At 45.1% G+C, this 22,688-nt stretch overlaps 1 protein-coding gene across 1 annotated transcript in view; it reads right to left on the bottom strand.

Moving 5' to 3' along the window:
- Positions 1-22,688, bottom strand: part of clmna (calmin a) — a 56,113-nt gene that overhangs the window by 11,429 nt on the left and 21,996 nt on the right. The window contains exons 2-9 of the mRNA XM_034078305.2: positions 13,944-14,005; positions 9,595-9,690; positions 9,251-9,334; positions 9,074-9,166; positions 4,712-4,905; positions 3,682-3,875; positions 3,021-3,103; positions 1,024-2,919 (exon numbers count right to left, since the gene is read on the bottom strand). Coding sequence (XP_033934196.1) covers positions 1,024-2,919; positions 3,021-3,103; positions 3,682-3,875; positions 4,712-4,905; positions 9,074-9,166; positions 9,251-9,334; positions 9,595-9,690; positions 13,944-14,005 — 2,702 coding nt within the window. The remainder of the gene's footprint in view (positions 1-1,023; positions 2,920-3,020; positions 3,104-3,681; positions 3,876-4,711; positions 4,906-9,073; positions 9,167-9,250; positions 9,335-9,594; positions 9,691-13,943; positions 14,006-22,688) is intronic.

Below are 22,688 nucleotides of genomic sequence, written 5' to 3'. Positions count from 1 at the left end.
AAGCTGTCCAAAGCTATGAGCGTTAGCATGGGAACATCAGTGACTGGCCTCAAGCTTTCAGCAGGTCATCTGGTCATGTGTGAGATATTGTGGAGGTGAGAATGTTCACATTGCTTCATGTTCCTGTTTGAGCAGTTGACCATTAGACACACATACAGGCAGACTGGGGCTTGTGTTTTTATAAGGGAGCGCTTTTTTACACTGGAAAAGAAACAGCAAAGCTAACAGGAAGTCTACTCTCTTTTATGTCAATGTTAATCCTATCCATTTGAAGTTTAAGATGTTATTGTAACATAAGCTTTTTGAATAGGTCCTCATTAGCTTTAAGATCTCGGAATATGCTTTTTCAGTATTTTGCAAATGTTCTTTTTATACAATTTTCATAAAATGTTTGGAAACAATTTCCTTCCAAAAAGCAGTATCCTTTGAACTGTGCTGCCAAATACTAGTAAAGGTTGAGACGCTTCAACCCTCGAATGAAAAATAATGTTGAATAGAAAACATTACAAAAATGATAGCACTTCTTATTCCATATACGTTTTAAGAGAGTTTATGTAATTGTTACACACAGTCCTTCAGGTGGTGCGAAAGGGTTATTTCAATACTTTAAATAAATGTAAGTAATGTGTTCATCTTTAATAAGTGTATCCTCCCTATCAGATAGAATGGCTAAGGGAAACATCTATCTAAAAATGCAAATGCTGAGTAGGGGACTGACAAAGTGATTTTAATTCACCCACAAGGGAACATCATTTTGTACCAAATGAATGGCAATCAACCAACAGTTGTTGAGAGATTCAATTAAAACAAAACATGTCAACTTGATGGTGGTCCAACACTTTTTTTTCTGAGGACCAAGAATATCCGTATATCTGTCGAGTGACCTACCAACATTGCCAACCATTAAAACATGGAAATGGACAAAAACTCCACTGAAAATAAACTGAAATACTTGATACTTAATTGTTTAAAAGTGCAAGCTCATTTGAGACTGGAATAGTCTGATTGTACGACTGACTTTACCTCATCATCCTCTAGTATGGAATCCATTCTCTCCCTGTAGTCTTCACCCAGCAGGTCCAGTAGCTGGTCAAGATCCGTCTCTGAAGCTGGGGCTGGCTGGAGAGCAGATACACTCAACACAGAAGGCCAACTCTGCATTTCAACGTCCGGCAGCTCTGTAAACATGGGCTCCTCTTTGTCTGGGTAGAACAGATCCATGGGTTCGATAGAGTCACCGATTAAATCCTCTGCGTGGGAATTTCTATCAAAGTCTGTATAAAATAGGTCCATGTTTGTGGAAACACTACCCGTATCTAAAGTGTTTTGCTGTGTTGTGGCTGTTGTGTCACATATGACTGAACTTGATGATCCGCTGATGTCATGTTCATCCAAACTTTCTATGACCCTTTTTTGTTCTAATTCTGTTGGTTCAACATGTTCTGATACCAGACAGGAAGGACTTTCAACAGAGTCTTTGTCAACATTGTCATTGAAATCACAATCCAATTCAGGAGGATGTTCAGGGCTGTTGACCTCTCCGTCAGTTCCCTCTGCTTGATGTTCCTCGTCTTCCCCAACACAATCTCTGCCTCTGCTTGGCTCAAGACTTGTTTTTGAAACTCCATCTGTGTTGGATGGATGTGTGTTTGCTAAAGTCTCTGAGCTTAAGCTTTCTTGAGGACCTGGGTAGTCTCCTAGAACTCCTTCACTTTCTTCTTGTTTTCCTACACCCCTTTCCTTATAAACAACAGCCTCCTCGGTTGGCTCTCCTCTTGTCTCCTCTGGACTATCTTTTTTCTGACATTCAGTTTCCCCTTCAATCTCCTCAGAGTTATTTCTCTCATTCTGACTTGCAGTTGCATCCTTGATTTGTTCTTCATGGTCATTGGCATTCCCATTAACGTCCACAGCTTTCTCTAAGTATTCCGGGTCTCCATGAGCGCTCTCTTCAACAAGGGTTTGCTTGAGTTGTGACTGATTCGATTGCTCAGTTTCTAGGAGATGTTCAACACCAGAATGAATCCGTTCTTCTGCCTCACACAGTCCACAAGAAGGTTCTTGCTCTCTGCTCTCACTTGTATCCATGTCCATAGAGTCTACTTCTTTCGTAATATCATCCATGCTTTGATCAGGTTCCTGTTCTAGTACCATTTCCTGGTTGTTATTCTCAAGGTTTGCCTCTTTCACTTTGACAACTTCATCCTGCTTTTTCTCAGAATGCCCATGTATTCTCTCATTGGTGCTCTCCAACGAGCTCAGTGAGTAAATCCCTTCATCGATGTAGGACTCAGTATTCGACTGCTCATCAGATGCTCTATCCTCCATGGAAGGGACAAATCCTTCATCTAGATTAGTGATCTCCACAGGGGTGGCACGGTACACATCCCAGGCCGTTCCACTGTCACACAAAGAACTCTCGCTTTGGCTTTCACAAAACTTCTCTGGCATCACCCCGAACTCGCTCTCCATCCAGGAGTCTGGCGAGCCGATTGCAGAGTCGCCAATAACTGACTCTGTGTTTATGGACTCGGGCACCGATGAGCCTGTGGGAGAGTGACTGTAAGGCGGTTGTGGGGAGTTACAAGTTGTGTTGACCTCACTGGTGGATTCATTGGGATCTTCAACCACACTGCTTGAGATGTCTTCCTTGTGGGGGGAATCTGCTAAGATGTCTTCAACCGACCACGAGCGAGCTGTAGGCGGTCTGAAGGGGGGTGACATGGCGCTCCTGTCCTCTGACACAGAGGAAATTAAGATTTTGGGTGGGGCTTGGGCAGAGACCTTCTGGAACATGTAGGACCTCTCCTTCACTCTGCTTCGGTACGCACTATTCCTTATGAGGTTGGTGTCACTGTCACGGAAGTTGAGTCGGCCCATGGAGACGCTTCGTTCAATCGGCTGGCAGCGTTCCTCCGGCTGAGATGGAAACAAACAAGTTGGCAGAATGTATCTGTGCTCTCATTGAGACGCTAATGTTTTGTCAGACATATTATTAAAAAAGAAAAAGGGATTCCTACCTCCTCTATGCCAGGGAAGTGCTTCAGGAACTGAGACACATATGTCATGATGGATTGTTCATCTGGTACATTGATAGTCAAATCTGGGCATGGGCAGACAAAGAACATTACCACGTTGGCATTTCAAAAATAGACTCCCATGTAAATGAGGTTCCCTCCTAGTCATGACTTACAGGGCTAGACTGATCTTATGATAAAACATTGATTGAGAAATATAATGGCTATGGCATATTGACACCATCAGTATACGATTGGTTCCCTATAAGCCTTGCTTCCACTAGGTACAATCTTTGTGTAAAATGTAAGAGCGTCAACCGTTGTGCTTATGTTTTTTTGTAGCTATCCCCAGTTACCTAGGAACTAAATGTGGGAAACATTATGCAGTCTGTCCTGAGTTGCTGGTTTTTGCTAAGCTCTGAGAAAAACTGAGAATGATCTAGTTCTCTTTGAGACAGCTTTTCCAACAATAGCACATTTGGAAACGCTCGTGAGAGGGTGAAAAGTTGTCTGTTTCCGCTTTAGGCTAATTATGTTATTGTGAGAAACCTGTTGAAGAGGTCTAGCCTACAGCATTGTTGAACAGGTTACCCTGGCGTGAGAAAACCTACACTTTTGTGCATTGAACATTATTTTCATGCAGGGTTAGGTTTTTCTTTGTTACCCTCAGGTTCCAGAAGGCGGTGGATACCCAGGCTGTAGTGGGCTATCCTGAAGCTGTCCTCCAGATTCTCCTTGGTGGTCCTCAGATGGGCCTTCCTCATGTCCACCAGGCTGGGGTCAATGGACTTAATGACAGCCAGGAAGGCCAGACCACTTGTCCAGCTCTTCCCAAAGTCATGCACAGCCACACCGTACCTGAGACAAAACACACACATTCAGAGGACAGGGTCAGTCCAGAGAGACAACAAAACTAACTATGAGAGAGACAATGAAATAACACACTAATGGTGCAAGTCAATCATTGATGCCCATCCTACTTGAAATCCATTGTTATACATTGTATAACAATGGATGGGGGGGTGCTAGTGGAGCACGCGCGTGAACTGCGCCGGAGCCTTGCAGCGGCGAAACTGTGGTGCGCTTAATTGCGCAGCATTTGCTCATAAGCTGAAGTGCGCGGTATTGGCGCATCAGATGAGGCTCCCTCCGCAAGATGAGGCCCCACGCAGTCTGCGCGATCTGCGTAGGGAGGGGCGGGCCTGGATAATCTTCACAGATCATCATCACTTTTATAATTGTTGAAACGTAAAGGCTAACGCTAGGAGTAAAAAGCTAACGTTAGACTATAAAATAACTACATCACGGCCACTTGGATGCGCACCACCACTGCTAAGCTAAAGGAGGCTAATGTTCGGCATGATGACATTCAGTAGTCTCATTTAGTCACTTGTTAGCAACCACCGCTTTTATAACATACTGTAGTGTAGAAGCTACATTCACCAGAGAATTATGTTATGTCACAGGTCAAAACGTAAACATCTCTAAAGCTTGTGTTAACCACAGACCTTATTTAAGGCATCTAACCAAAAACATGTTCAAAAAAATCAATGACTTTGAGTGTTGAAAATCTTAACTTATCTCCATGTTTAAGACTCATTCTTGCACCATTTTGTAAATATTGTTATATTTCTTCTACACTTCAAAGATTTATTTCACACATTTCTTTTTTTTAAATGGAAGGCCACACTCACTTGCGTGTTCGCTTCTGGACCCACTGCAGCAGTGTTTTGATGGCCTTGCTGTGTTCGCGCATGGCCGCCGCCGCCGCCTGCCTCTCGCCTGACGGAGCGCTGCAGGACGTGTCGGAGTCAGAGTTGGTGGGGATGGACGACAGGCTGGAGGAGGAGGGGAACTGGCTCCTGATGTTCCCCGTGAGCTCCTTAATCTGGGAGGAGACAGAGTTGGAGTATATTCCCATTAGTCAGCTGTTTTATGCAGGGTTTCCCACAGGGCCGCCCAGATATATTAACGGTCGCCCAAGTATATTTCGCGACCCATTTAGGTTTTTTTTCCTAATTTTTTTTTTTATTCGTCCGTGACCATGACGCCATCTGCGATCGATTAACTTGTGGACAATGATCCCTCGCTTCCTTGCTCTGATCTCGCCTCCTTCTGGCCTGTTAAGTGGCCTGCCTCACACAGGGTGACTGGCTGTCCACATGATGTGGCCTGCCGACATGGCCACTGTCATACAGACCATAAATCAAAGCCCTTGATTGGTCTCTGTGTGTCATTCAAGCTCGGGATCAGCTCAGCTCAGGTGAGGTAAAGGACTGTGTTTAGATAGTTAACTTAGTCTAAGTTCTCAGTGGGTCTCAAACGGTGTGGTCACTTAATTACATTTATAAATACATTTATTTTTTTAAATAGTAACCCATTTCCATATGTTCATGTGTGGGTAGTAGATGTAAACTATAGGGCTATCACTATGGGCCCTGCCTGTACCTGTTCGCTCTGCCATCGCGTGAAGGGTCTGCTCACAAGCGACCATCAGAAAGGTTAATGTTAATGTTATTGCACGTCACCTCAACCCCCCCCCCCCCCCCCCCCAAGTATATTTCAGATCTGTGGGAAACACTGTTATCAGTCAATTCAGCTGTTAGGTTAATAATCTGCTGCAGAGATTTGGCTGAATTGGATACTCAAGTGTTTCATGCTGACACTGTGTTTTACACAATTGTCTACTGAAAGGGTGGGATTAGCCAAGACTGACAAAAACAATCTTAGGTTTGAAGTAGAATCTGGATTTATTACAGTTACCATGCATGGCACATGTAATCCTTTGGACAGATAACCAACAGAGTTACACAGGAATCTAAGCTCTTAAAACACAGAGGGTCTGTTCCGTGCTGATTCTGGTGATAGTTGTATCAGTTTACTCAGCCTGGGAAAACAGTCATGTAATGTCTCAGGGAGCTTTCTAAAGTCTGAGAGACTAATGTGTTGATGTCAGACTTGAACATTGATAAAGAAAAACATGAGATACAGGAACATAGTTATGCAATAGTGCAATCAGCCAAATTAAAGTCATATATGACCACTCACGACCACAGTGAAGGCATGGGTCAAAGTTGATATTCAAACAGTGTTGGCCTGGCATTGCCATCCAATGATATGAAAGCATCAATTGAATACCAACAACATAGCTCCTGTAAAATATATATATAATTGAATATGTAAGAAGTTTTATCAACAGTTAACAATATTTTATTATGTATGTACATATATTACAGCAGTTAGAAAGCAATACATTGGCTAGCTAATACAAATTAAGATAGTACACAAAACAATGATTTGTCTCAGTTGATTGAGAGCAGGTTGTAAAGACAAGAGGGAGGACCTGAAACATTTTGAAATTGGTAGCAAAATCCAAGGTTTCTTTTCTAATTCTAAGTGATCATGTAGCTGTAAAAGAGTTATGCAAAGTATTGGATGATATTTATCTGTCTTCAGGCCTGGACACACCACAACGGCGTCGGCAACCATTTAAATCGCCTTTAGGAGGCATTTTGACAACACTAATCTTTAAGGAGATGGAGAGATCAAAAGTTAAAGGAAGATATAGTAACTGTTTGCAACAATATTTATCTTGCTAACTAATTAGCATAGAGAGCTTTATTTTTCTTCTTCAGTTACTTTTTATTGAACTAAGTGGTGTTAAATGTGTGATTTAAATTAGATTAAACTGTCGGAGGAAATTAAACAGAACTGTGAAGAGAGATTTGAGGGAAACTTCTGAGCTATTGAAAGCACTGCAAATGAAAGCTAGGGGGGGTGCTAGTGACTTACCGCAGAGGTAGACATTAAGGATAAATGGACTTGTATTCTCACTGGCCCCACCATTGTAACCACTGGCCCGGAGCATTCGTCCAAAAAAAAAAAAACGACTAATAATGAAGAAAATTAACACATTTGTTGCAATAGTAATGTATTACTACATTACTACTTGTACTACAACATTTGAATCATCAGTTCTCTCCCTCTTCTTCTCATGCTCCCTGTCACTCTCCTTTAACTCCTCCGGTGACTTTCTTTTATTTGAAGATTGTTTTTTGCCCGGCGCTTGGCCGGTTACCGCTGGTATTAAAAACATTTTTGGCGAATGATTAGGTGGCGCGATAGTCTGTAGTGAAGGAGCGCGCTCCCGCTCACGGGAGCCTGCTCGCGCTGCGCTCCGCAGCAAACAGCTGTTTGCTTTTCACCCAACAACGACAACCAACTCACAAAACGCTATGTTGTAGCGTAAAGAAATGAAACAATTTAACTAAATTGCTAGTCAATTAAAGCAATATTTTTACTGGCCCGAGCGGGCAAGTGGAAAGTACGTTATGCTGGCCCGGGGTGTCTAATGGCGCGTTTCCACTGCAGCGGGTAGCTCGCATTAAGCGTGCCGAGCCGTGCGGGGCCCGTTTTTGGTTGCGCTTCCACTTGGCCTAGTTTTGGCCCGGAGCTACTTTTTCACCTTTTTTCTGGCCCGACTAAATCGTGGTTCTAGGGCCAGGAACAACCAGGCTGAGTCGGGCTGAGTATGCTAAACTAGAGAGAGAATCGCTGGCAAGGGGGCTACAACTACAACAAGATGAACATATTTGACCGTGATTTAATTATAATACACGTTTCTAAATGATGCCGAAGTAACAACACACTGATACCGGTTAGTAAAAACCATGAATTAATGCTTTGACAAGTCTGCAGACAGACGGCAGAGAAAAACCTTTTAGAATGCGTGTTTTCTGAATGGAGCTTGGCTAAGCTAACGTTATATATGCTCAGACCGTCCACACTCACAACAACGGCCTATACAGACATAAATAAACCAGCGACTGTATTCTCCATGACACAGGCAGTCTGTGGTTTGTACTTGTTTAACTTCTGTCTAGTTTCTGAACAGATATGAGGAGCTGTGAGCTCTGAGTGCTAAGAGCTAACGGCTGTGTTGTTTTTTGGGGCGCTCATTGAAGATGACGTCACGGTTCTGCCTATACTGCGTTACTATAGTAACTACCCCAGTTCCTAAACTGTAATGGAAGTGCAGCATTAAAGTGAGCCGGGCCTAATAAGGCCTAACCAAACCGAGCGAGGCCGAGCGAGGCCTGCAGTGGAAACGCGCCATAAATAGTGCTTCCGGGCCAGCGGGCCATTTAATGTCGAGCCCTGCCGGTTACCGGCCGGCCCACATCATCCGACTGGCCCACTTCAGTACCGGCCCATCGGGATTCGTCCCGAACGTCCCGATGGCCAGTCCGCCCCTGGTTGATATATAGTTAAATTAGAAGCTATGAGGATCGATGTCCTCTCAGTCTAATGGTGGACGAGTGGCAGGCAGCAGCGGAGGCTCGAAACCACAGATATTTTCTTTTATCGTCCTTTGTTCAAAGTAAAACTTTGGATCTTTTTGTTGTTTGACGTGCAATACATGACACAGTAGCCTTTTTTTAGTATGGTGAAGATTATTGGTTTTCACCAGAAAATGGGTGGGGCTTCCATCTAAAATACAATTGTAGAATGTTAGGTTACAAAACTATAATTCTCACAGATTTTATAATGTTGAATTACAAATGTGGAATGTCAAGTTACCTGTAGAATGTTACTTATGTAGCCTATGGTAGCCTCTGTATGAAAGCGTGTGAATCCTGACTTGTATATGTGAAAGTGATTTAGGACTCTCAATGACTGGAGGAATGCTGTCTATTTACCTCTGTAATTAATTGAAGAGATCAGTGTATCTTGTACGTTATTGCCATACATCCCGCTCAGGAGTGTATGGAGCCTCATACAGTTGCTCTGCTCCAGAATGAGCTGACAGTCTGTTTGAGGTCATTTTTTCCTCATGGTGCCGGTCCAAGGCATTGAAGTGCAGCGTGATTACATAAACTACCCACAGAGCTGCACTTTGAAGGGCTATTGTGAATGGAAAGTGCAAAGGCTGTGAAGTAGACACTTGATTCTTCTTCCTTTTGGCCTAATTCTAAAAAGAGAGGCATGGGAAAGGAGGGGAAATGGAAACTCAGAGGACAGAGAAGAGGAGGACAAGGTTTAGAAAATGAGATTACCTGGAAGAAGAGGATGATGTTCCAGATGAGTCCCAAGATGATGGAGGAGTTTCCATCAGCAACATCCGCTGCGTCGATACTGACCAGCTTCACCTGCGGACACACGTACATATGTAGCGACAGCCAATCACAAGGCATGATGCAGACATGTGTTCATGCTTCTCTTGTGGTACTCACGTTCCTCTCCTCCAGGAAGGACAGGACCTTGGCGATGTTGTTGAGTCTGAAAATGCGATGTGAGGACTTCTTGAACCAGTAAAGCTGGAGGATCATTGAGAAACAGACAACATATTACTGAATAGTATAACACCACTATGATTTACCAGAAGTCAAAGTCACTGAAAGATCACTGCCCATCACCCTCGCTAAGCCGTTTTCAAATTCACCAGTGGGGTATTTACTGACGTATTTCATGTCGTAGGAAAAAAGGTTTAAATGTGTTTATCAGATTTTCCAAACAGCATTATGGGTATTACACACTGTGCAGTCAAACACGTTAAAACAAGGCGAGAGATTCTGACCAGCTTGCAGCCGGAGATCTCCTCCAGCAGGGCCATGAGGATGTGTCCATCCTGAATGTCCCTGAACAGGTCGTTGACCTCGATGGGGGGGTCACACTGAGAGGGAAAGAAAATAGGAAGACAGTAATGTGATAAGTAGATCATCAATAAATGAATCGGATTCTATTTTGATAATTTTTAGAATTCATCGTAGATGAGTGAGAATATAGGATGTATAAATAATATACAAATTGATAATCTGGTTTAGGCTACTGTCTGTTCAAAGTTTTATCAGTTTTTAAATAACTGTTTTGATGTGTTCCAGTCAGGCTATCGTCCAAACCGCAGCACTGAGACTGCTCTTGTAAAGGTCTTTAACGACATCCACTTAAACACAGACAGTGGCAGAACTTCAGTGTTAGTATTATTAGATCTCAGTGCTGCGTTTGACACTGTTGACCACAGCATATTACTAGACCGACTGGAAAACTGGGTGGGACTTTCGGAAACAGTTCTAAATTGGTTTGAATCCTACTTAAAGGACAGAAACAACTTTGTTTCTATAGGTAAATACACATCTGAGTTAACAAATATGACATGTGGGGTTCCTTAAGGCTCCATCTTGGGGCCTCTTCTCTTTAACGTCTACATGCTACCACTGGCTCAGATCATGAAGAACAACAAAATAAGTTACCATAGCTATGCGGATGACACACACATTTACGTAACAATTTCACCAGGAGACTATGCTCCAACAACACTAGGGCCACCAGGGTGGGTGGAGGGGGTCTGGAGGATGGGTTTTGGGCTGACAGCCCAGGAGCACAGCGGAGGGCCCGGAAGGGATCTCGGGCGGACGGCCGGGGGGCAAGGCAAAGTCCATGGAGGGGCGAAGACCACAGCGGGCAAACTCAGGGGGCCGAGCATGAGGGCGAAGGCAGCGGCAGGAAGAGTCAGGGGGCCCAGCATGAGGGCGAAGACCGTGGCACTCAGGGGGCCGGGCTCGAGGGCGAAGACCGCGGCTCTCAGGGAGCCGGGCTCGAGGCCGAAGACCGCGGCACTCAGGGGGCCGGGCTCGAGGGCGAAGACCGCGGCTCTCAGGGGGCCAGGCTCGAAGGCGAAGACCGTGGCTCTCAGGGGGCCGGGCGTGAAGGCGAAGACCAGACAGCTCCGGAGGCCGGGCAGGAAGGCGCTGACGGGACAGCTCCGGAGGCCGGGCAGGAAGGCGCTGACGGGACAGCTCCGGAGGCCGGGCAGGACCCGGTGTCGGCCGGACAGGAACCAGAGCCGGTGGGACAGGCTTCGGCAGGATCCCCCACGGAAGAGGACCAGGAGTTGGCAGGACCCCCGGCGAGACAGGTAACGGCGGGACCTCCAACGGAACAAGACATGGGATTGGCAGGACTCTCAGCGGAAGAGTAGTTGGCGGGACCTCCAACGGCACAGGACATAGGGTTGGCAGGACCCCCGGCAGAAGAGTAGACGGCGGGACCCCCAATGGGACAGGACACAGGGTTGGCAGGACCCCCGGCAGGAGAGTAGTCGGCGGGACCTCCAACGGGACAGGACATAGAGTTGGCAGGACCTCCAGCGGAACCTCCAACGGCACAGGACCTAGGGTTGTCCGGACCCCCGGCAGAAGAGTAGTCGGCGGGGCCTCCAACGGCACAGGACATAGAGTTGGCAGGACCCCCAGCGGAACCTCCAACGGCACAGGACAAAAGGTTGGCAGGACCCCCGGCAGAAGAGTAGACGGCGGGACCCCCAATGGGACAGGACACAGGGCTGGCAGGACCCCCGGCAGGAGAGTAGTCGGCGGGACCTCCAACGGGACAGGACATAGAGTTGGCAGGACCCCCGGCAGGAGAGTAGTCGGCGGGACCTCCAACGGGACAGGACATAGAGTTGGCAGGACCTCCAGCGGAACCTCCAACGGCACAGGACCTAGGGTTGGCAGGACCCCCGTCAGAAGAGTAGATGGCGGGGCCTCCAACGGCACAGGACACAGGGTTGGCAGGACCCCCAGCGGAACCGCCAATGGACCAGGACATTGGGTAGGGACTTGAGAGGGAACTCGAGAGGAGACTCGAGAGGCGACTTGAGAGGAGACTCGAGAGGTGACTTGAGAGGGAACTCGAGAGGTGACTTGAGAGGGGACTCGAGAGGGAACTCGAGGGGGAAACTGAGAGGTGGCTTGAGAGGGAACTCGAGGGGAAACTGAGAGGTGGCTTGAGAGGGAACTCGAGAAGAGACTCGAGAGGTGACTCGAGAGGGAACTCGGGAGGTGACTTGAGAGGTGACTTGAGAATTGTCTTGAAAGGGGACTCGAGAGGAGACTTGAGAGGTGACTTGAGAGGGAACTGGAGAGGTGACTCGAGAGGGGACTTGAGAAGAGACGTGAGAAGAGACTTGAGAGGTGACTTGAGAGGGAACTCGAGAGGAGACTGGAGAGGGGACTCGAGAGGGGACTTGAGAGGGGACTGAGGGGAGACTTGAGAGGGGACTCGAGAGGTGGCTTGAGAGGTGACTTGAGAGGTAGCTCGAGAGGAGACTTGAGAGGGAACTGGAGAGGAGACTTGAGAGGGAACTGGAGAGGAGACTTGAGAGGGGACTTGAGAGGGAAGTCGAGAGGGGACTTGAGAGGGGACTTGTGTCGGTCGGTACACCGACAGGACACGGGGAGCTGGCGTCGGCTGGAGAGCCAGCAGGAGACGAGGTGCTGGAGTCGGCCGGTACGCCGACAAGACTCGGGGAGCTGGCATCGGCTGGGGAGCCAGCCCTGTAGCCGAAACTGGAGTCGGGCCCATGGCTTCTGGGGCCGGTACTGAAGCCGGAATCATGGCTGCTGGGGCCGGAACTGAGGCCGGAACCATGGCTGTGTCGGCCGGTTCTGTTGCCGGAACCATGGCTTCTGGGGCCTGTACTGGAGCCTGAACCATGGCTGCTGGGGATGGAACCAGGGCTGGAACCATGGTTGCTGGGGCCAGGACTGGGGCTGGAACCATGGCTCTTGGGGCTCGGGCTGCTAGCTTGGCCTTGCTACTCCTTCTCTTAGCAGCCGCCTGAATACTCCGTGGACCTCCATAAGCCAGACGAGTTCCAGAATACGACTCCTGGACAGGAGCAGGAACTGGGGCAGAAGCACGGGTTGACTCCAAACGGAACACACCAAGACGTTTGTAGTCAGCAGGCTGGAAATCACACACCCAGAGGAAGTTCAAAATCTAGCCAGGTAAGAATTTCACCAAGTCTGGTTTCTCCATAGCCAACCGGTGCGCCTCTACCAGAGCGGCCTCCTTCTGCAGAACACTGGACGCTCCCTTCCACCAATCATAGCAGCAAGCCAAATAAAAGGAAAAATGTTTTAGTTCCACCTCAAAAGGATCATCTGCTGGGTCCATTTCTGGTTGGGTCGTACTGTCACGGTTGAGTGGGGGGGGGGGGGGGGGTTGTTCATTAGTGGGTCAGACATTTGAAGCAGGGCCAGAGTGAGAGTTGAGAAGAGAGGCTCATTGTGAGAGGAAACAACTCTCACGGCCAGAGGACAGAGAGGAAGGGGACACGTTTCCACAGAGTAAACACAGTGACCTGAGCTTGGCTGCGTGTATGAAACTAATGCAGGCAGCACAATCACTACTTTCATCTCAATGTACAGGACAAATAGGAGATTAGTGTTTCTTGTTGAGCCTAAAAACAATTGATGAATTTAAACACTTTTATTCTTGCACATCTGGATCCATCTTGTTGTTTCTTTGAATGACCGAGGACGAGTGTTGGCCAAATCCTATTCTGTTATATAAACACACACCTTTGACATTTCTCTAACCCTAACCCTGATAACAGAGGCTATTACACAACTCAATACATGTGAACAGGAATGAATATTAATGAATGATACATCTATTATTCTGATCATAATAATGTGTTTATGATATTGCATCAATCACATTTGTGTTTTCTTTGGGCCTCCATACCACCCTTGTTGTACAACCCTTTAATGGTAGGCTTCTCATTGGTTAAGGGGGAGGGGGTAAAGGACCACCTCGGTCTAGCTAGACCTGTAACACGGCCACATTCTCTCAGATGAACTCTTCACAGCCTAATGAAAGTGTAATGCTGCACACAGGCAGCTCCACACACACACATGTATAATTCACAGAGACAGAGAGACTGTAGTTGATGTACAGCCCCTCCCTCAGCCGCAGTGTGAAGCACCACAGAGAGCGGGGGGGGGGGGGGGGCCATAAACAGCTCTCTGGTTCCACCCAGCTGGTAAATAACGCTCAGTGAGCCGTGCAGTAATAACAGGATTAGCATGTCTGCTCTTTGTGTGTTTCTGCAGACACCATTCAACAAAGATACACACAAACCTTCTCCAGATGCAGGTTCATCCATCGGGTGAAGGTCCTCTTCTGGACCAGCTCCCTCTCAACTGCAATACAAAGAGAAACACATTGCAGTCTTTAGGAAGCCACAGTAACATCAGAGTCTGAGGAAGAAGTCAGATGGTACTAAATGCAAGAAACACACACACACACACACACACACCACACACACACACACACCAAACACACACACACACACACACACACACACACACACACACACACACACACGTTTAAGTGTTGATTTTCAGGACATCTAAAGAAATACGACATGACCTATTTGAGCTTCTAATTATTATATTTAAAGACACACTAAACGATCCACATAAAAGATCCTGTAGCCAAGATGAGGGGCAAGCATGCACTAAAACAGGAAGTGTTGTCCAATTCAAATGTACGAGGGGAAAAAGTCCATTTACAGTTTAAACTCTCCTAGAACCATTGTTTAGTTTTTGCCATTGACCAATTAAACCAATAGATGATGTGAATAACACAAAACATATGTTTTTAAATCTTTTTGCTGTGAACTTTGAGATAATGCCAATTAGCTAAACGTAATCATGCTAATATGCTAAACTAAAAGGCTAAAGGTAGTATACCCTATTACAGGGGAGTCAAACTCAAGGCCCGGGGGCCAAATCCGGCCCGCCACTTCATTTTATGCGGCCCCACAAGAGCTTGCAAAGAACATAATACGTTTATTATAAGGTTCCGCTTTACAGAAGCACGTTGCCCATAAACTACATGTCCCACAATGCATCTCATTTTGTGACATTCTCACTGAAGAGACTTGCAATTATTTCCCCTAGACTTCTGCTTTCAGACGTAGCTAATTATGAAGTTATCACCCTATCCGATAATAATACATTATTTTATATATTTATCCATGTATATTTATATAATCTTAAAGTTACCACCGGCCCTTTGAGTGCAACCATAATTCTAACGTGGCCCGTGATGAAATTGAGTTTGACACCCGTGCCCTATTAGCATCAACCTGCATGTCAGCAAGTTGATGCGAGCATGCAGCTAGGGGTGTGTCAGCTGTAAAAGGGATTGTGAAAGTGATGGCACCAGATGTCATTAGATATGTTTTAAATACATTAGGTCTGTCTCTGCTTGATTACAGTTTTGTTATTTGGTGCTATAAGGATAAAAATAATTACAAGAAGTTTCAAATAAAGCGGCAGGATGTGCATCACAGCACACAGAATAAGTGTGATAGACATGCATGGCAATCTAAGCTGGTTTACTGTCGGACAGAGACACTATGCTTTAGTATCGTTTGTCAGAAATGTGACAGTGACACGCTGCCAGTGATATTATGGGAATGGTTATTCCTTCAACATGTAGCCTTTGGAGAGCATGACATGCAGACAGACAGCGAAGGGAAAAGCCCTTTAAAGAATAGAGCCTCTTCAAAAACACATCTTTATTCTGGACATTATACATCAACTACTTGTGTATGAACAGTTGATTTTTAATTATTAATAATAATAATAATACATTTTATTTATAAGCGCACTTTTCATTTGCGTAAACAAAACTCAAAGTGCTACAAAATTAAAAATGGGTGAAACAAAACAACAATAAAAAAACAATTAAAACAACATAATAAAAGCTGTGACATTCATGCCCGCATGGCATAATGTGGGGGATTTCAAAATCTAGTTAAAGGCTATTCTAAAAAGATGCGTTTTTAGGGCTTTTTTGAAAGCCTCCACAGTCTGTGGTGTCCTCAGCTGGCTTGGGAGGGCATTCCACAATCTCGGAGCAGCGGAGCAGAAGGCTCGGTCTCCCGTGGTCTTCAGTTTTGTCCTTGGTGGGATGAGGAGGTTTGCCTTTACTGAACGTAGGTTCCTCGTGGAGGTTTGTGGGGTGAGCAATTCCTTGATGTAGGAGGGAGCATTTCCATATATGCACTGATGAGTGAAGAGGGTGATTTGAATGTTGGTTTAAAGGATGACCATTTTTAGTTTTCTCTTCCTAACTTAATGACTGTTAAGCTGTTTTTCTTTGTTTATGTTTGTTGTGTCTACGTGGCTAAAATACTTAAATAAGTGTGTGAGTGTGTGGACCCCAGGAAGAATAGCGAATGTTCATGCTAGTGCTAATGGAGAGCCTCATAAAGATAAAGCCAACATCAGCACCACAGTCACCACCTGTCAGCATGACGAGTCACACAGTCACTTTGATTCAAGTAATCAAGTCAGGCTAAACCCTCACAGACACTCATTCCTCCTACGTCCATTGAACTTCTCAACTAACACATGGGACATATAGTTTACAGGGGGGCCATGGGGTGCAGTAGAGTGTCACCATGTTGTCTGTGTACGGCACACTGTCCACATGCACTGTAAGTCATGTGTGAATGTGCTGTTGTCTTTTACTATGCACTATTTAGGATTTGTATCTTTTGTGGAACTGCAGGACGGAATCCAAAACTAATTTTCTTACGAGTACAATAAAGTGTATCGCATCGCATAAATATGAAAGGATTAGTACAAATGTATTGATCCTGAGTTACTATATTAATAACTTCTCCAGGCTAGGGAGGGCACTGCTGCATGTTTACTGTTGACTTCCTCCTCCCACACTCCCTGTGCTGCAGACATGTGGGGGGGCAACCAGGGAGGGTGGGAGGACCTCTGGAAGGGTTACCATGGTAGCAAAGTCAGCTGTTATTCATCTTTATGTCCAGTATGTCTCACACACACACACACACACACACACCACACACACACACACACACACACACACACACACACACACACACACACACACACACACACACACACACACACACACACACACACACACACACACACACACACACACACACACACACACGCGCTATTGAGCTGTGGCTGCCGTACTCATATTGATCCCTTCCTCCTCCACTGAGCATGGTGGGCAACACAGTGGAGAACACAGATGAAGGAGGGGAGTTATTGCTCTTCATCGTGGGGGCTTTAGGGTTGCGGTCCAATTGGCCTCTTAGCTGTAGAGCAGTGGCAGGAGGAGGGGAACGCCCCACATGCAGAGAATTCCCCCCTGATCTCAGACAATGCTGGAGTTGAGTTGGTATTCAAAAGGCGTCGCAGAGTCTTTATTGCATGGATCTTTGTCGGAGCAGACAGAGGGAGGTTGGGGAGGGGGGAGGAAGGGAGGAAGGAGGGAGGTGAGAGAGAGACTGAAGGGAGAAGAGATTAAATGAAGAGCATGTTCTCTAGAACATAAGTGAATCAACGAGAGTGATGCAGCTCCAATAGACCAGAGAGTGATGCAGCTCCAATAGACCAGAGAGTGATGCAGCTCCAATAGACCAGAGAGTGATGCAGCTCCAATAGACCAGAGAGTGATACAGCTCCAATAGACCAGAGAGTGATGCAGCTCCAATAGACCAGAGAGTGATGCAGCTCCAATAGACCAGAGAGTGATGCAGCTCCAATAGACCAGAGAGTGATGCAGCTCCAATAGACCAGAGAGTGATGCAGCTCCAATAGACCAGAGAGTGATGCAGCTCCAATAGACCAGAGAGTGATGCAGCTCCAATAGACCAGAGAGTGATACAGCTCCAATAGACCAGAGAGTGATGCAGCTCCAATAGACCAGAGAGTGATGCAGCTCCAATAGACCAGAGAGTGATACAGCTCCAATAGACCAGAGAGTGATGCAGCTCCAATAGACCAGAGTGTGATGCAGCTCCAATAGACCAGAGAGTGATACAGCTCCAATAGACCAGAGAGTGATACAGCTCCAATAGACCAGAGAGTGATGCAGCTCCAATAGACCAGAGAGTGATACAGCTCCAATAGACCAGAGAGTGATGCAGCTCCAATAGACCAGAGAGTGATGCAGCTCCAATAGACCAGAGAGTGATACAGCTCCAATAGACCAGAGAGTGATACAGCTCCAATAGACCAGAGAGTGATGCAGCTCCAATAGACCAGAGAGTGATGCAGCTCCAATAGACCAGAGAGTGATGCAGCTCCAATAGACCAGAGAGTGATGCAGCTCCAATAGACCAGAGAGTGATACAGCTCCAATAGACCAGAGAGTGATGCAGCTCCAATAGACCAGAGAGTGATACAGCTCCAATAGACCAGAGAGTGATGCAGCTCCAATAGACCAGAGAGTGATGCAGCTCCAATAGACCAGAGAGTGATGCAGCTCCAATAGACCAGAGAGTGATGCAGCTCCAATAGACCAGAGTGTGATGCAGCCAAATGCTTCATCACTCTCCGTGTAGCACATGCCGAATGATGCCTTCAACCAACGTTTTTGCAACTTAATTCATGTTTGACTGAGCAACAAGTTCACCACCATTCATAATGAAAAGTCTATCAAGCCTGCTGAAAGAAACGACTGGTCCAAGAGAAGACATGTCCGAAGACTGACTGTGGATTCCTGTTTAAAATGTATTAATGTCTTTACTGATTCTGTACATTGGTCAGGAGTTTTCAACAAGAGGAATCAATCAATCAATCAATCAATCAATCAATCAATCAATCAATCAATCAATCAATCAATCAATCAATCAATGTTTATTTATATAGCCCAATATCACAAATGTTATATTTGTCTTAGTGGACTTCACAGTGTGTACAGAATATCAGTATGACAATACGACACCCTCTGTCCTTAGACCCTCTGTCCTTAGACCCTCTGTCCTTAGACCCTCACATCGTACAAGGAAACACTTCCGGAGAAAACCCAGTTTAAAGGGAAAATGGGAGAAACCTCAGGGAGAGCAGCAGAGGAGGGATCCCTCTCCAGGACGGACAGACGTGCAATAGATGCCGTGTGTGAAGGTTACAATATGTATTCACTGAAAGCCAAAACAACCCCGATGAATAGTGGTGCCGTGGCTCCGGGATTCTATGTTAAGAAACACTATCAGACAAAGCTAATGAATATGACGAGTTGTCAGGACGTGAGCGCAGAGCCACTGTAAAGACTCAGAGGGGCAGTTTATCAAAGACAGGGGCCCAAGTCCAATCTGGCCCCTCTGCAAAGTACACTCTGTCTGTAGGTACACTATCATGCTGAATAAGGGTCCTTCTTCAAAGGATGTAAATACAGTGAGAAAGCCAACTCCCCTCTCTACGTTAAAAAACAGCAAGACCATAGCTCTGCATTATTATCTCTTGGTAGAAAATAATTAATATAAATGAAAAAACTCGAATGAAACTTTTGTTGTAAACCCTTTTTATCATTTTTAAATCTAACGTTTATCAGCTGCTTGAAAAACACTCCTGCACAATCACACAGGTTTAACGTTTTGAAAAAAAGGATTTAAAACCGGCCTTGACTATAATGCTATTAAACCCCCAAACTGTACTGCATGAGAAACAAGGTGTGTTCAGGTTCAAGTGTGAGTGTATATTCTTTGTGAAAGGTGGAGTTCCCGTGGGGGGAAGGGGGCCAGGTGCATGTTACAGTGAATGAAGGGGGTGGGGGTGGGGTGTCTAAAGATGACCCCGAGGCACCCAAAACAATGCTGCTGGGTCTTCCCAGACCCGAACACCAACTTATACACTTATCCTTTTTTTAGAGACCTTAAGACTTGGCTAACATTGAGAAGATCAGTTGTGTAGTGTTTATATAGCTGTTGTGGAGGACATCATGAAGCCTAATTCCGATAAAAAAAACTAGAGCGTAGTTATTATATCATTTTAACTTGAAACGGGTCACGGGAGACCCGAAAACAGCATAAGGGTCAAGCTATGTTGGGATCCTTACTACCACTAAAAGCGTGGCATGGCAATCAATTAAATGTTTTTATATTTGATGTTACAACTGTCAGATGTTTCTTAATGATGGTACTCAAGTAATCGTTGAGGATTAATCCCCTGGATAGCATGAATGCTCAGAACCCAAGTACTTGTCCAATGAAAAATGTACCTGATGATGGTGGACGACAAAAGGTCAAGAAGAACTATACTAGGCAAGTTGTAATGGTGGTGGTCATCAGACAATAACGATATGATATGAAAAAAAGACTATAATAATGAAGTAGAAATTGAGTTTTTACAGCTTGAACAGCACGCGCTCTCTGGGACCAGATCAGGCCTGAGAGTGTGTGACTTCTCTCTTGCAGGAAATAAATCACCAGAGCTAACAATATTGCATTCATAAGGATGGAGTATGAGGTATACGGTGACCTAATCTTTCATAAAACACTGCCGAGAAACCAGAGCTGCCGGTGGAGCGTACACCTGGAGAGATGACATCAGCTAACGACATTACCTACTGCACATAGAGGACTCTGTTGGAGCTACGGATATTTCCTTTTACAAGTCTGACTCTGCGAGGTGAGTAATTACGTAGGTACTCAATTGGGTGTTTTTATTGTAATATGGAAAATGTCAGCTTTCTAAAAAGAAATGTGTATGTGCTGCAGTCCAGTAAGAAAAGGAAGGTGTTAGCATTCTGAGGCTCTGATACTGCCTAGTTTGGTGCTTTTTACAAATGTCTGTGTAAGCATGCATGTGCTACTGTGAATATATACATTCATCACTTTTCCATGTTGTTCCCCTAGTTGTGTTTAGCTCAGGGATTATAACAGTAGATGCTCGTATGAAAGCATCAGTTGACCCTTTGAAATTACACAACTACCATGGTGTGGAACTGAACTACTGAATATATTGTAAACCAACTCAACAGTAAAATGCTGCTTACACATACATGTATCAAGCAAGTATTATACAATCATTAATAACTGACTGGCACATTTGACTGGAGGAGTACTTTTAGTTAATACTTGAAGTTCATTGAGCTGATATTACCTCTTGTACTAGGCGTATTTCCAAAGCAGCAATCTGAAACACTGTTCTTTGTTTGCCAGCGTACACACCCCCTCTCAAATCTGATAACACTTTTCCACTGAAATTAGATCAGTTCTAGATCTTTATTAGAACTGGTTTGGTTTCTAGTTGGTCCGACTAGCATGAATATCCATCACAATAACAACAATGGCAGACTACGAGATGTTTCTTGTGTTACATGGATGATGTTAGCCTAGCCACCAAAGCCATTCTGACTAATGAATAACTGTATTTAGAGTCAACAAACTACTACAATGATATGAACATGCGGCTTCCGGCCGAAAAGGAGTCGTCCCGGCTGAAAAGACCCCACGGTGTAGGGGCCTTCCTTTGCTTGCCATGCAAACAGAGGAGGAGCAGCTGAGTCTACGAACCAAATGGACACGTTCAGCATGACAACTCTTTTATTACATTCCTGGGTGGAGGAGAGGGCACAAAGGGAGTGAGCAAATATAATTAAGGGGCTATTAGATCTGGAGGCTATAAATGAACACACATCTATAATAAAACGCTAGACAGGCAATGAATGACTCATTGGTGGGATCTGGTGGTGTCAGTGTATTTGCTTTGTGAATCCAACCAAGAAATACAAAGTAAACGTCTTGCATTGCCTCAGAGGGGGGGGGGGTTATTGGATACAGAGCATGCATGTTTTTCAGCATCACTCCTTGAGATCATATTTGCACAGGCACATGTTTCCAGCTTTTATCATAAACTTTATTTAATCAAATAGACTTGTTGAGCTAGGGATCTTATTGAGACCCGAGAACAAGACACATCCTAATCAGAGATCCAGTGAAAAAGACAATATAGACAAATAATGCCAGACAACCACAATCAACTTTTTCAAATAAAAAAAAAAACAATGCGAAGGCTATAACATTTGAAAACCATTCAACTGAATGGGTTACTGTAGTTGAGATTTAAATGAGTTTCCTGATCCTACTTTTAAGTTGGTCTGTTTCTTGTTTTATTTTGAAGTTTTCTCTATCTGTGTCATGTTTGTTTTTACTTCCTTTCTGTGTTAGATTTTCAAAAGCCCTCTTGAAGTCTGCCCGCTGTTCCCGAAGTGTCCAAGCATTGGTACTACACTTTCGGTCTGTGATGTCATTGTGCCCAAAAAGACATATTTTTTACATTTACATCAACGCCGATCAACTGCCCAGTGCGGAAACTTTTAATATTATTATTTAAATCATTAGTGTCTAAAAGTTGTAAATGTGTTCAAAGCTGAATCCAGAGTTATTTGCCGTCTACGTTCACTTTGCTGAGCCAAGACGGGCAGATCGAAGGCGGGGCTTAAGGAAAACTCAAGTGTGCATTCTCTAATGGCCCAAGACCCCGGATGATCCGCGTACTTTTTGTACCTACAGTCAGTCCATGCCACTGAGCAACTTTCACAGGAATACATCGGGCCCCGCCTCCAACTTGTATGTTGTTTTCCATGAAGTTCTGTTCTGTTCGTCCTGCTTTGCTTTACCTGGCCCTTCCTGGATTCTGCGTAACAATAAAACGTTTTGGTTAAAAGAGCCCGTCTACTGCATTTGGGTCTACACTGCTCCACTTCTCATTTCAGGAAAAATTATATGAGGTAGTGTAAGCTTCAACAGTACAGCTTTACATTTTTCTCAGTTTATAAGTCATCTTAACTGTGATACAGACAACAATAGTCAGTATATAATGTGTCCTCAGTGATCAAGTGTAATGCACTCTGACACAACAGATTTAGCAGCTGAAGGCATGAGGGGGCAGTTAAAATGCTGATCTGATATAATCCAAAGTCAAAGTGGGAAAATCATAAAGCAGACCAGTTTTCTAAAGACAAGTCAGCAGTCTGTGAAACTCAGTGTTTCTGACAAACTTCTCATCTGAGCTGTTGTTGAAGGACTCTGTTGACCTC

Source organism: Pseudochaenichthys georgianus, unplaced genomic scaffold (assembly GCF_902827115.2).
Source record: "Pseudochaenichthys georgianus unplaced genomic scaffold, fPseGeo1.2 scaffold_409_arrow_ctg1, whole genome shotgun sequence".
NCBI lineage: Eukaryota > Metazoa > Chordata > Actinopteri > Perciformes > Channichthyidae > Pseudochaenichthys > Pseudochaenichthys georgianus.
This window is presented reverse-complemented; position numbering and strand designations above follow the sequence as displayed.